The sequence below is a fragment of the Cibotium barometz genome, chromosome 32 (genome assembly GCF_041138505.1).
Source record: "Cibotium barometz isolate CiBa-2024 chromosome 32, ASM4113850v1, whole genome shotgun sequence".
Taxonomy (NCBI): Eukaryota; Viridiplantae; Streptophyta; class Polypodiopsida; order Cyatheales; family Cibotiaceae; genus Cibotium; species Cibotium barometz.
Window position 1 is genome coordinate 47,040,224 of NC_141077.1, and position 13,461 is coordinate 47,053,684.

The 13,461-nt window shown below is 43.7% G+C and overlaps 1 protein-coding gene across 3 annotated transcripts; it reads right to left on the reverse strand.

Annotated features, from left to right (window-relative positions):
• Positions 1–241: 241 nt before the first annotated feature.
• On the reverse strand, positions 242–13,206 carry LOC147620266 (protein CCA1-like). Of its 3 annotated transcripts, none has more exons than XM_086772451.1 (8): positions 12,855–13,163; positions 12,704–12,789; positions 11,349–11,477; positions 11,156–11,267; positions 10,787–10,848; positions 2,862–3,062; positions 1,097–2,740; positions 242–625 (listed from the first exon to the last, which is right to left on the reverse strand). In XM_086772451.1, exons 2-8 carry the CDS (start codon positions 12,734–12,736, stop codon positions 401–403), a joined length of 2,406 nt encoding a protein of 801 aa, XP_086628577.1. In that variant the 5' UTR covers positions 12,737–12,789; positions 12,855–13,163; the 3' UTR covers positions 242–400. The 3 variants fall into 3 exon arrangements, with proteins under 3 accessions (XP_086628577.1, XP_086628579.1, XP_086628578.1); XM_086772453.1 differs by having other exon boundaries at positions 11,369–11,477; positions 12,855–13,149; XM_086772452.1 differs by having other exon boundaries at positions 11,369–11,477; positions 12,704–13,206.
• Positions 13,207–13,461: the final 255 nt, after the last annotated feature.

The window sequence follows — 13,461 nt, forward strand, 5'->3', positions numbered from 1 at the left end:
TTTTTGTGGGGGTGGATTTGTTTGGCCGTACAAGCACCCTGTGTGGCTTTTCCCTCCCCCTCCCCCTCCCCCAAAGTAGCCTCCCTCCAAGAGCAGCCAGCTGGAGAGGGTACCCCATCCTCCTTCCGTTCTTTGGTTTTATCCAGAGCTCACATGAGGGATCTTTTGTATCTTGCTCCGGTGGTTGCCTGTACAACGCGGACATTTTCTTTTGACAGAAGGATCTATCAAAGGGAAAAAATAAAAGAAGTTTGCCTTCGATTACTTACATAGATCACAACAATGGAAGCCTAGCTAACTATGTTCAATACACTGAGCCACTTTGCTACACATAAGCTCTTCCTCTTCATCATCACACATGCTTGCCTTGAGCTCCTCATGTGAACCCTCAACTAAAGCCCTACAGTGAGGGGAGCTCAGCATTTATCTTTGGCATTGCACAAAGAGGCTTCTTATAAGGGACAAAACCAGACCTTGAACTAACACTGAACGTCTTGCTATTCACCTCCTTTCTATCATGTTGCACATCGAGTGCGCCAAAACCAATGCCCATTTCAAAGTTAGCAGCTTGGAATGTTTGAGGTAGTGTTTTGCATGTGAAGAGAGCTTGGAAAGCCTTGCGTCCCTGCACATGTTCACCAATTACTTAGTACTAGCCTAGTCTATCATGGGGTTGTAAAAAGCAGTACAACAGCAGGTCAAGGCAGGCCAAAAAGCATGGTCGAAACTGAAAACAAAGCAGAGAAGCCTTCCTTTTTTGGTTAGCTTTCAGAAGAAAGTCTCCAATGGCTGATCTTCTGTAAGAGACTAACCAACCTGACTCTTGCTTGCAAGTTATTTCTCCATCCTCAAGATGGCCTACATACTTTGCACCACAACCACATGTATTTTATCCCTAAGAGCGGCCATTGCAGATTACAAAGACACAGAGGAGAGGCACAGGATAGAGCAATCAAAGCTGCAGACAGGCAGACCCACATAGAAACATATCAAAGCTTTCTCTCACAACGTGTTCCAGGCATTGCAGAGAAGGACTTAATTGATACATGATAACACTAGATAGTATAAAAGAAAAAAAGTATGCAAAGCAGGGTACCTCTTGAGAAACCTCCTTCCGGGAATCCACATCATGAGCACAACTTTTGAACCGTTTGTAGTCCTCATTACTTCCATGTCTGAAATCTCTTTTTTTCCCTTTCTCTATGTGCTTGAATCTATTCTTAGGACAACCATCTGCACCAACCACCTGTTTTTCATGAGAGTTTGCAAATGCGTCCTCATGAATATCATCATTCTTTTCAAAGAAGTTGTCACTTTCTCTCTTCTTGCTTTCCAACATGCTTGGAGTTTCAGATTCACTTAAATGACACCTAAACACTGGTGTGTTCGAACTGCTTGATGAACCTTCCCTTGATTTTTTCTCCCCTCCTTGAAATTCATCAGATGAGCTACACAGAGTCTGCTGTGCAGGATATCCCACCGACATTATCAAAGCATCAACCTTAGGCTGGCTTTCTGAATCCAGGACGACGTTGTTATCCTTCAGGCCTTCAGTTAAGCATGACGTCCCCAACATGCATCCACTCTTAGTGGATTTGCTTCTTTCTGTATGCTCCTTGTCATCTGCATTTACCAACTCTGATAAGTATTCTGTTGTTTCTACTTTACCTGTTTCCGAGTTTGGTGTCTGCTCTCTTTTTTGTTTGCCATTCTCCTCAGGAGTTTCGATATTCTTCACATGTTCTGTTGCATTCACATCAGCAGCACTGTCCCTCTCTCCTGTACACGTCACAACAGCAGGAGGATAGTGATATCCAGGGGGTACCAATCCTCTGAAAGCCCACCAAGATGCAGCTGCAGATGTGAAGGCTGTAGCACTGAACTCGTCCCCAGAGGATAGTAAAGCATGGCTTTCATTAGTATTAGCTTGTGAGGATCCAATTGATGCCTTACCTGCAGCTGCTGCTGTCCATCTGGCTGCTGCTGCTGCCATCATAGCTGCAGTGTATGCTGCATAATTCATTGCTGAGGCCTGCATAAAATGCCAATGTGCCATGGGATCAGTTGAAAGCCCATCTGCAGGGCCATGAACTTCATGCGGGGGGACAGGTAGCCCGCTATAACAGCGGAAAAATTTATCTATCCACAGGTACATTGGATTGTTTTGGTGACCTGCATGAGGAAACTGCACATCCATCTTCCCAACTGCTGGAAATTTCTGAGGAAAGACATCTCGTCTTTCAATTTTACATTGATCTGCAGCATCCCCAGATTTGTGTGACAGACTTCTCCCTTCATAAAGGGATTGAGAATATGCAGCTTCAGGTTCATCAATACCTGCTAGCCCATCTTTAGAGACTTCTGCAGTTGATTCATCTGTACCTTCAAGTGTGTTGGTTCCTGAGCTAAAGCCATTTTTGTCTGAGGATAAAGGGTTCCCTGAAAGGAATCCAGGCTTCTTTCCAACCTTTAAAAATTGAGAGAAACCCTCACTCTGCTTCAGCTCAATTTTATCGGTCTGTATGCTAGGTGATGGGAGTTTCTCAGTAACTACGCATTCCTTGATTGAGTCATTTTGTGAAGCTGGTTTGTGAGTTGCTCGAACTGCAACTGTTTTACCAAGAAGCTTCATACTTCCTTCTGTTCCAAAGACATGCCCAGACCCAAGTGGACTTCCGTGCAAGGCGGCTGCATCTAATCTAGGTCCTCCTTTACCAATATACAGAGAAAATGCTGCTGACTTCATGAAAAAACGAGAAGTGCATATATTAGCATCAGACAACTTGCAGTTATGCATTCCATTGTCATGCCAAAACTAGAATTATTCACATGTAGAAGAGCTAGAATACAAACATCAATACCTGGGAGTTTTCATGATTAGCTGCAGCCAGGCCTGCTGAAGACGATGGTGGAAGATCTGTATTCTCTTCCTCCAAAAAGGAGGCGCTGTTACCAGCTTTTTTTGGATATGGATGACTAGGCTTTCTTTTGGGGCGTGGAGGTGGAATTTCAATGTCTTGTACTTCCCTAGCTGAATTTCCAGTTGAAGCCTCCCGTTCTAGCTACGACACACGAGAAGAAGGTATTATGCCATAAGGACATACGCATCTTTCTGTTTGAAGTTAGAGCTAGCACTGCATTTCAATTTAAAAGTGATTGATTTGACAGGAAGGAGATAGGGCTCCCCACGCAGCAGCTTCCCCACCCCCCCCCCCCCCCCCCACCTCTTCCCCCAAAAAAAAATCCCATCCTCCCCTCTCGTGTCCAGGGTCTTGCACTTCCCTGCACACTGGCCACCACTCCCTGCACCCCATGGCCCGCCTCTCCGGGCATTTTCTCCATGCTCCTTCTGTTTGCATATATTCTTCCTTCGGTTTCACATGTACTGCACTTCCCCCATTCTTGAACCCGCCCCCCCCCCCCCCCCCCTTCTCTCTCTCTCTCTCTCTCTCTCTCTCTCTCTCTCCCCTTCCTTCTTCTCTCTCCCCCTCCCTCCCTCTCTACAATTTACAATAATTCTATATTTTACTTAAAATGTAAATTTATTCCCAGGGGGTGCACTATTAGGAAAACCTACATACAAGGTGCATTCAAGGGGTAATATTAAAACCCCTACTTACATACAGGGTCCCACACCCACATCATCTCACCAAAAAAGCTTGGGTTCCAAGATCATGGACTTGATATTAGGAGGATCGTCTGTGGGACACTGAAAACAAGGGACCTTTTCCCAACTCACCCGAGATGGCTGCAGTGCCACTGATAGACCCTCCCAATGTTAATGTAAATAACATTAATGCCCTTAGTCTACTTACATTTATTCATTTGCTGTAGATACTGATAGTCATGCCTGATGGCACTTTGTATCACAGTTTTCAGTTGTAACTGATTCAGCACAAAGCGCGATTCAGATTATCAGCAGATGATCATATTATCATGTTCAGGATTCTGAGAATACAGTAATGTACATGTTCATTTGTTTCTATCTCGTGTCTCATATTTGTCATGTTGTCTGATTATGTTTTATACAGTTGTTCCTTATGTTAATTAATCTCTATTGGTCATTCGCCAACACTTTAGTTGATCCTGCTGTTTATGTTTCCCGGTCTTTTCTATGGTTTTAGGGCATATCTACAGGGCATACGAGGACATGTACAAGCCGTATAGGTACAGTCATAGTTGCCAGGCGTTTCATGAAACGTGTTTCAGAAACGTTTCATTCATTTTCCAGAAGTTTCAAAAACGTTTCATACAGAAAGAGGGGGTACAGGCCTCAAAATTTATATACAGGTTTATAATATGTTAAAAATATGTTGCCTTCCCTGCAAAACAATATTAAACATGCATCATTTACACATTAAAACATGTTTACAAGCTAAAACTAAAGAAAATGGGTGACCCAGTTACAGTGGGCACCCAACTGAGTCATTGACCAATTGGCATAAATAAACTGGCAACATCAAGAACCAAGATCTGGATTTCATCATCAATAATGGCAACTACTCAATAATGGCACTCAAAGTGATCACAAAAAGTTTGAATCCTAAGCTGATACAAAAAAAGTAAACTGAAGTCTGAAATACACAAAGTAAAGCATGTTGAAGCCTGATAGATGCAATCATGCATGAATGATGACAAATAGTAAACTAGAGGAGCTTGATAGCCCCAAAGACTAGAGTCCTCAATATGGAGTGTGGGCATTGCCAACTGGGCACTCAATCCTCAACATCCTCGATGTCCTCATTAGTAGTCTCCTCGGTAGACTCAATGTCACTCTCAGAAGAGGGTGATGCTGGCTCAGCTGCCACACTCGTCTCAGCTGCTACACTAGTACTAGCACCTCTTGATGCTACTGTAGATGCTCGTGTGCCATGAGCAGGTGCCATCAGCTCCTCATACAACATGACATATATGCCGCGCTCCTCGTGAGGAATCTCTGGGACATCTTTCATCTTCTCAATGTCGATTTTATCGACATTGACCTGACGAGGCTCTATCGGATTGCCCAATTGCTCAATTAGGCAGAGATTGCAATGGCAATACACCAACCGCTATATGTTCATTGTGGTTGAGAGGATAGTGAGAGTCCGACAGGGACTCATGTGCACAGTGATTAGTCGAGAGTGGATGAGCTAGGAGGACCATGAGCACCCGAAGGCAGTTGCTTTTGCACGCAGAGTGATGCAAGAAGATTGGTGGAAGGAGGCAAAGGCTTTATTGAGCGCTCTTCAACCAATCTATAGTGTTCTTCGCATCACTGACATGGAGGGCAGCACTCTTGGACTCTTGTACGAGTTCATGTACCGGATTGGAGAGGCTCTTAACCGATGCACTCTCTTGATAGATGAGAGGTACTAAACTTCCAACTAGTTGCCTTCTTGTTGTAACTCGTAAGTTGTATCGTACTATGATCTATTGTAGCTTGTAGCAGTGAGCTAATAGCTTCTAATAGCTTTGATCATTCATGGCTAATTTTTAGGGTTGAGGACATTCGACGGGTTTGGAATGACCGGTGGAATTGGTTCCATAGACCAATCCACGCGGTTGCCCACATATTGCACCCTCTCTAGCGTAGTGAGGCCCAATATATCAATGAAGAGTTGGAAGATGAGGAGAGAGAGAGAGAGAGAGAGAGAGAGAGAGATGAGAGGGAGAGAGAGAGAGAGAGAGAGAGAGAGAGAGAGAGAGAGAGACTCATGAGAGGGGAGAGAGAGAGAGAGAGAGAGAGAGAGGTTTTTAGTATATGTAATATGTACATGAGAAGGTTACATGTATGCTTGGCCAATGGCCTTCCAAAATATGGATTCTAATGCTACTGATAACCACCTATGACCAATCTCCAAGAGGCAGAGAGAGATGAATTATGTACAATGATGGATATGCCTTATATAGGCTCCCACGATACAAGTTGTCCATAAATACTGATATCGGCCTTGTGGAAAATGCCCACGATGGCTATAAATGCATGTTTATGCAGCACTTTTCATACATGGGTGGTCGGACTGCTGACGTGGCACCACCTACAACAATCTCCAAGAGGGAGAGATGAATTATGTACAATGATGGATATGCCTTATATAGGCTCCCATGATACAAGTCGGCCCCATCGGCCATAAATACTGTTGTCAACCTATGGAAAATGACCCACGACTGCTATAAATGCATGTTTATGCAGCACTTTTCACACGTGGGTGGTTAGACTGCTGATGTAGCACCCCTATGCTGGGCGACTGGATTATGACCTGTAGATGTTGCCGACTGATGTTGACATGATATTGTGGATGCTGTCCTAATTTCTAAACTTGCTGCCTAATGAGGGATTAAATGAGAGGTTACCCATGTCCACGTTGTGTACACACGTTGTGTGGTGGCTAGGTGATGACCTTTATAACACCACCAACAGACACACAAGAAGAAAGTGTAAAGGGATCAGAACTAGGGGACACTAAGATCCCAGCTCCCAGGCACCAACCAACACTGCTCGTGTCCTCAACCCTCCAGCTGACACCGTCAGACACCTAGATACACCTCAACACTCTCCAATCCGACCCAGCTAACTCCTCTAGCTATCCTCCCCAGTTAGCACTGACCTCCAAAGGCTTTGATCTTCCACCTATAAACCTCAGCTGACCTCGACTAACACCCAGCTGACCAAAATCCTCCCTAGCTGACACGCAGCTAACTGTAAACTGCTTCCGAATGCTGATGCTGACTCTCATCCGAAATGAGTCCTCCAGGCTCCTCTATAATCCTCCAGCATAGCATCAAATAACTTTAATTCCACAACCCCACAGGCTTACCAAACACATAGCTGACCCTATCTGACTGAACCCAGTCATAGTCACCAGAAACGTTTTGGGGTTTTGGACGTTTCAAGGTTTTTGAGGTTTCGGGACAAAACGTTTCGTCTTTCGGCTAAGAAACGCGGAGGTTTCGGGTTTAGAACTTGTAGTTTGTAGAATTATTAGTAGGCCTACCTAGTGCTAGCTAGGCACTTACAATATGGTAAAAGCTTAAGCAATTGTGGTCACAATTGGGCAATTGGGGAGTTGTGGAATTGTGACTCGTGAGAAATTGGGCAATTGTGAGAAATTGGGGATTTATGAGAAATTGGGCAATTGTGAGAAATTAGGAAATTGGGAATATTAGATCAATTTTTCCTTGATTGTAGCTGTTGAAGATGAAGCTTTGAATGCTGTCACCAGGGTCTAGCTGTGGGGGATCCTTGAGTTTTTTGGATATTTCTTCTTATGTTTGTGACCAAGTCTCAGGGTTGTTGAGACATTGAAATTTTTTTGTCTATCTAAAGCAAACAGAGAGTTTGGATTGTGTTTGTTGTGAATAGATACAAGGTCTTTTGGTTTGATGTTTTAGTTGTGATGGTTGAGTGTGTTTGTTTGAATTCATGTGATAGATCCTGTGTGTGTGTCAATCTGATGATTGGGAGTTGCTACTGAGTCAGTGCTGACTTAGTTGGCATTAGATGAGAGAAGGAACAGAGTCAGTCATGGTCAACTGAGTGTCAGGTATCATTAGGTGAAGGTGTAGAAGGTTGGCTTTGGCTTGTCTTGGGGGAAGAGTTTGAGAGTTTGGTTTGATAGTTAGGTCAACTGTCAACAGTCAGGAGTTAGCCGTCGGAGGGGTTAGTCATCTAATGAGAGTTTCAGAGTCAGCTGTGTGTTAGCTGCTGTCAGATGGGAGTTCATAGTGTTGAATCCTTGTGAGGATAGAGTTTCTCGAGGGACGGAGAGAGTCAGGGGACACGTGGGAGGAAGTCTCTGATTGAATTGAGTCAGCTGAATCAGTCTTCGTGTCAGTCAGCTGAGTCAAGTTTCAGTTGGGTTCATAGTCACATAGAAACGCGTTTCTGGGGGGGCTAAGAAACTCTGAAACCCCAAAACAGTTAAAATGCCAGAAACGCGTTTCACAAACGGGGATTTTTTTTCGTTTCTAAAAGATCTTTTCTTAAAATTTTGTTTAAGTGTTTTTTTTAAATGTTGGGCTCTCTCTCTCCCGCCCGCATGCGACCTACAGCCCAAACATCCTCTCTCTCTCTCTCTCTCTCTCGTACGTGATCTGTAGTCACCTCTTCTTCTTCTCCTCCTCCTCCTCCTCCTCCTTTCTCTCTCTCTCCCAATTTCTCACAAATTTCCCAGGTCAAGTCTCTAACAGAGACGCTGCACAGAGAACCCATGGGACACACCTCCTAGCCAATTCTCTGGTCTCCAACTCACCCTCTGCTCTAACCCGAACAAACCTTCACTCACTGCATTGGTCTTCTCTTCTGCAAACTTGAAAAATCAGCAGGACCTCCAGCCTGCCACCTTCAGCAAAAACAAACAGACCTGCAGGACCTCTCAACTCCACTCTTGGAGTCACTCTGGTGGTCTCTCAAGCCACCTCTCCTCACTCCCTCGGTTCTGCCAGTGTGTGTACAGCAAGTGGCAATGGGCCAACACACACAGGAGACGCTTGTGCACGGGGGCAAACGAGCCCACCCACCGGTAGGGGTTCGAGCAGAAGAAGGTGATGCCTCAAGAATTTGCAGAGTGACAGCGAACAGGCAGGGTTCCGCGAAGTGCACCAGGAGCACGGGAAAGAAAAACAGTTTTTAGGCTTACAAAAGCCTATGTATCCCTCTTCTTTTGATAAAAAGCCCAGTACCCGCTTTTCTTTCATAAAAACAAACTGCTGCAGTTTTTCACAACCCTTCCCATCTCCTTTACTAGGTGTTCTCGTCACGATCCAAAGCTCCACACAACTCGACACTCTTCTTCTCTACACCATGAACCTTTGGCTCGCCACAACCCTTCTCATCTACCCTATTTACCTTTTCTTTAACCTTTCACTTACTTTACCATGGCGGATCAAACCAATCCTACTACTCCTATCCCGACGGCCACGGCATCGGCTTCAAAAGTAACTACTTGGGTCCCTTTGGATCCAAATATGAATCTATCCTTCACTTTGGGTACCAACAGTGGATGGAGAATGGTTTTAATGCTCTCAACTCACGTCACATAGCACTTGAAACGATGCTTCAAAAACTTGAGTCGACTCGTTGTTCCTCAAGTGCAGCAGGCTATGCTGCAGTTTCAAGGTGTTCCCTTTTCCGGAGAGAAAAGGGACTGTGACGAGATGGCGGTTAGGAACGAGTAGGACCAGAGGACTTCTTATTTATAGGATCCCCCAGGACCAGATGTTCTTTGAGAACAAGGCTTATGACTGGCGGGATCTACAACCAAAGCCGGTGACTTGTGGCAAGAGTTCATTTCATGGATGCATTTCATAAGTTGTTCATGGCACTATGGTTGCCTATCAAAAACAGCCCGAAAATAACATGAAGCACAAGATTTTTGATTGTCAGAACTTGCTGGATTTCTGGGTGCCATGATGCAGTGCAAGATCGACCTGCTTCAGGCTATGTCTATCTTTATTATTGGGCTTGATCTAGACAATCAGTTAGAGATATTTAGAAATCACACTCAAACCCTGGAGGATGCTATTCTATATGCCCGGAATTTTGATAACATGCATGGCAATAAAAGAAACCTTCAACTAAAATCCCAGAAGCTTTTTGGACCGCTTTCTTTTTTGTCACTTTGATGAGGTTGTGTCGGCTGTTGTTAATGGATGAGCTTTGCTTTCACTGTTGTGGGGCAGGAGCCTGCTTCAAGTGCAACCAACCAGATACAAAGATTTCCCTATCAAGAAAAGCAAAGCAAATCCTTGGTGTCAATCCATGAAATTTCAGGTAATGACCATATCTCTTCCATTGAAGTTCACCACATAGAACATAGTATGTGCCAAGGTTGTTGATTTAGTACGATGGCCTTCGGCAAGAATGATCTACTTCGCATGGAGGGTAGGATCAAGGGCTGAAAGGTAATGATACTTTTCGCCAATTTCAATACTCGTAACTTTGTGAGTTCTCGGTTGGTGCACAATCTACGGCTACCAACGGCCGCAAGTAACCACTGCTATCAGGTGAATTTTGCACCGGGTATAGTCACGCAAGTTTGGGACAAGACAGTTTTGAATTTTGAGTTGTTGCAAATTGGAGATTATCGCGAGAACCTCGACTTCCACATCACGACCCTGGATCGGTGACCCTGGGTCGGATGGTTATAAATTTAGGAATTTCTTGGTTCAAGTCTAAAAATAATACCCTCCATATAGATTATAAGAAACAAAGAAGACAAAACTAGAGAAACTAGACAAAGTGACCAGAACACATAACACCTTCCATGTGCTTCAAAATCTCCACAGTCCAGTCTTTACACTCCATGTTCCATCCTCTTTATGTCTCTATGAAATGAATATGAACTCTTGAAACTTGTGGCATTACAAATTAAGGTAGACATTTTTAGAGGCCACTAAAACTAAGGCTTTTGGAAGTAAATACAGGTAAAGCTTCCTACCTTCAGATGTTTAGCTTAAAAGACATGTTCAAAGGAGATAAATTCACTCTTATGACCTATAATATCATAAGACCACCTCATAACCTACCTCCATTGTTTCAGAAGGCAATGGAATTTTCTATAAACAAACAAATTAACATCTTCCAAGCCCGTATATTGAACTTTCGAGAACAAGCTCAAATGAATAAATCCATCACCAATCAATGGAGCCAATACTACTTGTAAAACTCCCTTACCATACCACCCTTTCTTCAATATGGAATCCTAAGCACACAATCCAGAGTTCACTTACTCTCAATGGCATGACACATTCACATAAACAGCGACAAGCTGTGATTATAAAAGTCAATTAAAATTTTGGGGACCTTAGAGAAGAACTTCTGAGCATGACTCCGAATCTGGACAGCAGTCTTGGTACCGATATGCTCTGCAGGCAAATATATCAATCGAATAAGTTTTTGTCTACCATAATATCTGAGGCAGACCTCTGGGAAAAGAGAAGTGTACATGAAACCTAGATTACAAGAAGAGACCTACCCATGCTCACATTATGCTCCAACTATTGTTTTTCTCAAGTTAAGAGGGCACAGGTCATCTAAGCCACTTAGATGAACAGATTAAGCATAATGCTATCCATGACCCGAATTAAGCCACACACTAGAAAGAGATGGCATTGCCAAAGAGCCTCTTTCTGCAGTTGGAACTCACAAAAGAAAATCTAAGACAAAAAATACCTTCAATGTGGCGCCAAGCCCGCCCATAAAGTTTCAAAGCCTCTAGGAACTTTTGATGCTCATTTTCTGTCCATCTTTCCCTCTGTTTTGTTATTGTATAGGGCTTTCTTACCTGTAAATTCAGCATTCACAAGGGCAATGATGGGAATTACCTCTCATTCAGGCTGGACTTATCAGAATAACAAACACTCACTTTTGTATTTGACTCATCACCAGATGATGAAGCATCCCCGCTCATCAGCCTGGCAGATAAAGGCCCCTTTGCACTATTGGTTCTGGCCAATGGCATACCCTTCCAACACTGTGTAATCTGAGCACCATTCTGCAAATGCCAGGAAAAGAAAATTAAATCTTCAAATAAGTGCTTGTCGTACATCGAGACTACTTGAATATATATGATTGCGCACAAGCATACCACCATACTTAAGTGCCAGCTTCATTTTCCCCATGTGCATGTATGCAAGTGTATATCCAGCACGGCCTCAACATACAACCGACTACTCACTATGTGATTTAAGACATGAAGCAAACAATGATGTCTCCCACAGCATACATGCTTGACTGTAGCAGCAACATATGCAATGGTTAAGGTATGCAACCTTGCAGATGATCCATCTCCCACAGAAAACATGTTTTCCTTGACCAGATCTCTCAAAAACCTCTAGTTCGGTGCCCCTCACAATTGAAGGAGGGGATATAGTCTTTTGAAAATTAGCACCCTAACTCAATGACAGCATATTTGACTTCCATTTTACGCAGCAGCAGGCACCTGAAAGTGGGCTGTTTTAAGAGCATAGCAAATCAGGATCGCCTGGTCCAATGCCTTTTCACCATGCTACCATGTCAAACACATCTCTTGTAGTACCTTACCATCACACTCTACATGATCCCAAAATCCCTTTTCGTATGGTTATCTACATGATGGTAAAAGCCTTTTCCTTTTCCATCAGTATGCTTGTGCACATGGTATGATCCCTGATTGATCATAACATCCGGAGTCAGAGCATCAGTATGCTAATGCACATGGTATGGCCGCCACGTTAACCATAGCATGGGAACTATACACTTTTCTCCTATATAACCTTTGAGGAGATTCAGGAAATTCATGTGTGTTACAATGTTTACTGCTTAAATGCCCAAGCTGTTTATCATGCCCACAACTGTTTACATGGATGGGCGCCCTAACATGGAGTGCGGTCCTTGAGCATGAAATAAATCAGAAGGCATTGTTTAAGACAATTGTGAAAGCTGTATATCCTCTGTTATATAAAACAGTACAAGGAGTAGCAGGCGGTCTGCACACCCATAAATCTCAAAAAGAAAATAAAACTATGCCCTAGCTAGTCTTGGGTTGTGGAGCTGCAAGAAACTCACGCTTCACATCCATCTCCAGCATTCTGTATGATGCTGAGATGTCTCTTATAGCTTTCATTATGTGTGTACAATAAGACCAAAACACTGATCACTGCAGAAACCCAGACACACCGGCAGGAGATGGCGACAAAATTGAAATTGCCCTCTGAAACGTGGCATGCTTTGGGCAGTTACCTGAGGATTGATGACTTCTGGAGCAGCACTCATGTTCCACCAGGTCTACAAGGACGGGTAGTTGTTCCAGGTTGTGGGAGCCCCTCCTGTGCAAGTCTAGTCAGTGCCCAGCAGGGCCTCTAGGGCCATCCTTGCGGAGTAGTGTCCATACCTTATACTGGGAAAGAGGCTCGGAACTCTCCTTCACCAACTAGAGGAAGCTTGATATAAGGCCCCTTTGAAGCCCGACCTTGAAATGGCCCTGTCAAATTCTGAAGCAGTGATGTTGAACTTCATCCCCATATCATCCTTAGCAGGCTCGGCAGCGATCCTAAGTAAGAGCATCTCAGAAGATAAGGGAAGAAAATTAGGGTTCCGACAGCGTTTCTGGGATTTCTCAGGCTGCGATTAGGGTTTTCAGGGAATGAGAAGAAATGCAAGAGCAATAGAGAGAGGTTGATGAGCATACAACAGAAGGGGCAATGTAATTTTTTCACAAAATGAAAAATAAAAAGAGAAAAAGTGACATTGAAATATGTGAAAATTTCTTGTGGCTGACCTTGCTCGGCTTCGCCCCCACGTGTCACGTAAACAGGGTTTTAAAATGTTTTTAACACTTTTTAACAGCTGCTGCCCACCAAGGATCTCAAAAGGGGACGATTCTCCACCTGGACAATTTTTATTACTCGAAAAATAAACACTTTTTTAAAAAAATCGTTTTCGGGGATTTTGAGTATTATACAAAAAAAATACTTAGAAATATCTTGGGGCCAATATTC

Bases quoted from the DNA above. Each gene is read 5' to 3' on its own strand.
- LOC147620266 (XM_086772451.1), bottom strand. From the start codon at position 12,736: ATGAGTGCTGCTCCAGAAGTCATCAATCCTCAG. The intron at 2,741-2,861 runs GTATTGATGTTT...TTTTTCATGAAG, and splicing joins CTAATCATGAAAACTCCCAG to TCAGCAGCATTTTCTCTGTA. The intron at 626-1,096 runs GTACCCTGCTTT...GAACATGTGCAG, and splicing joins GGAAGGAGGTTTCTCAAGAG to GGACGCAAGGCTTTCCAAGC.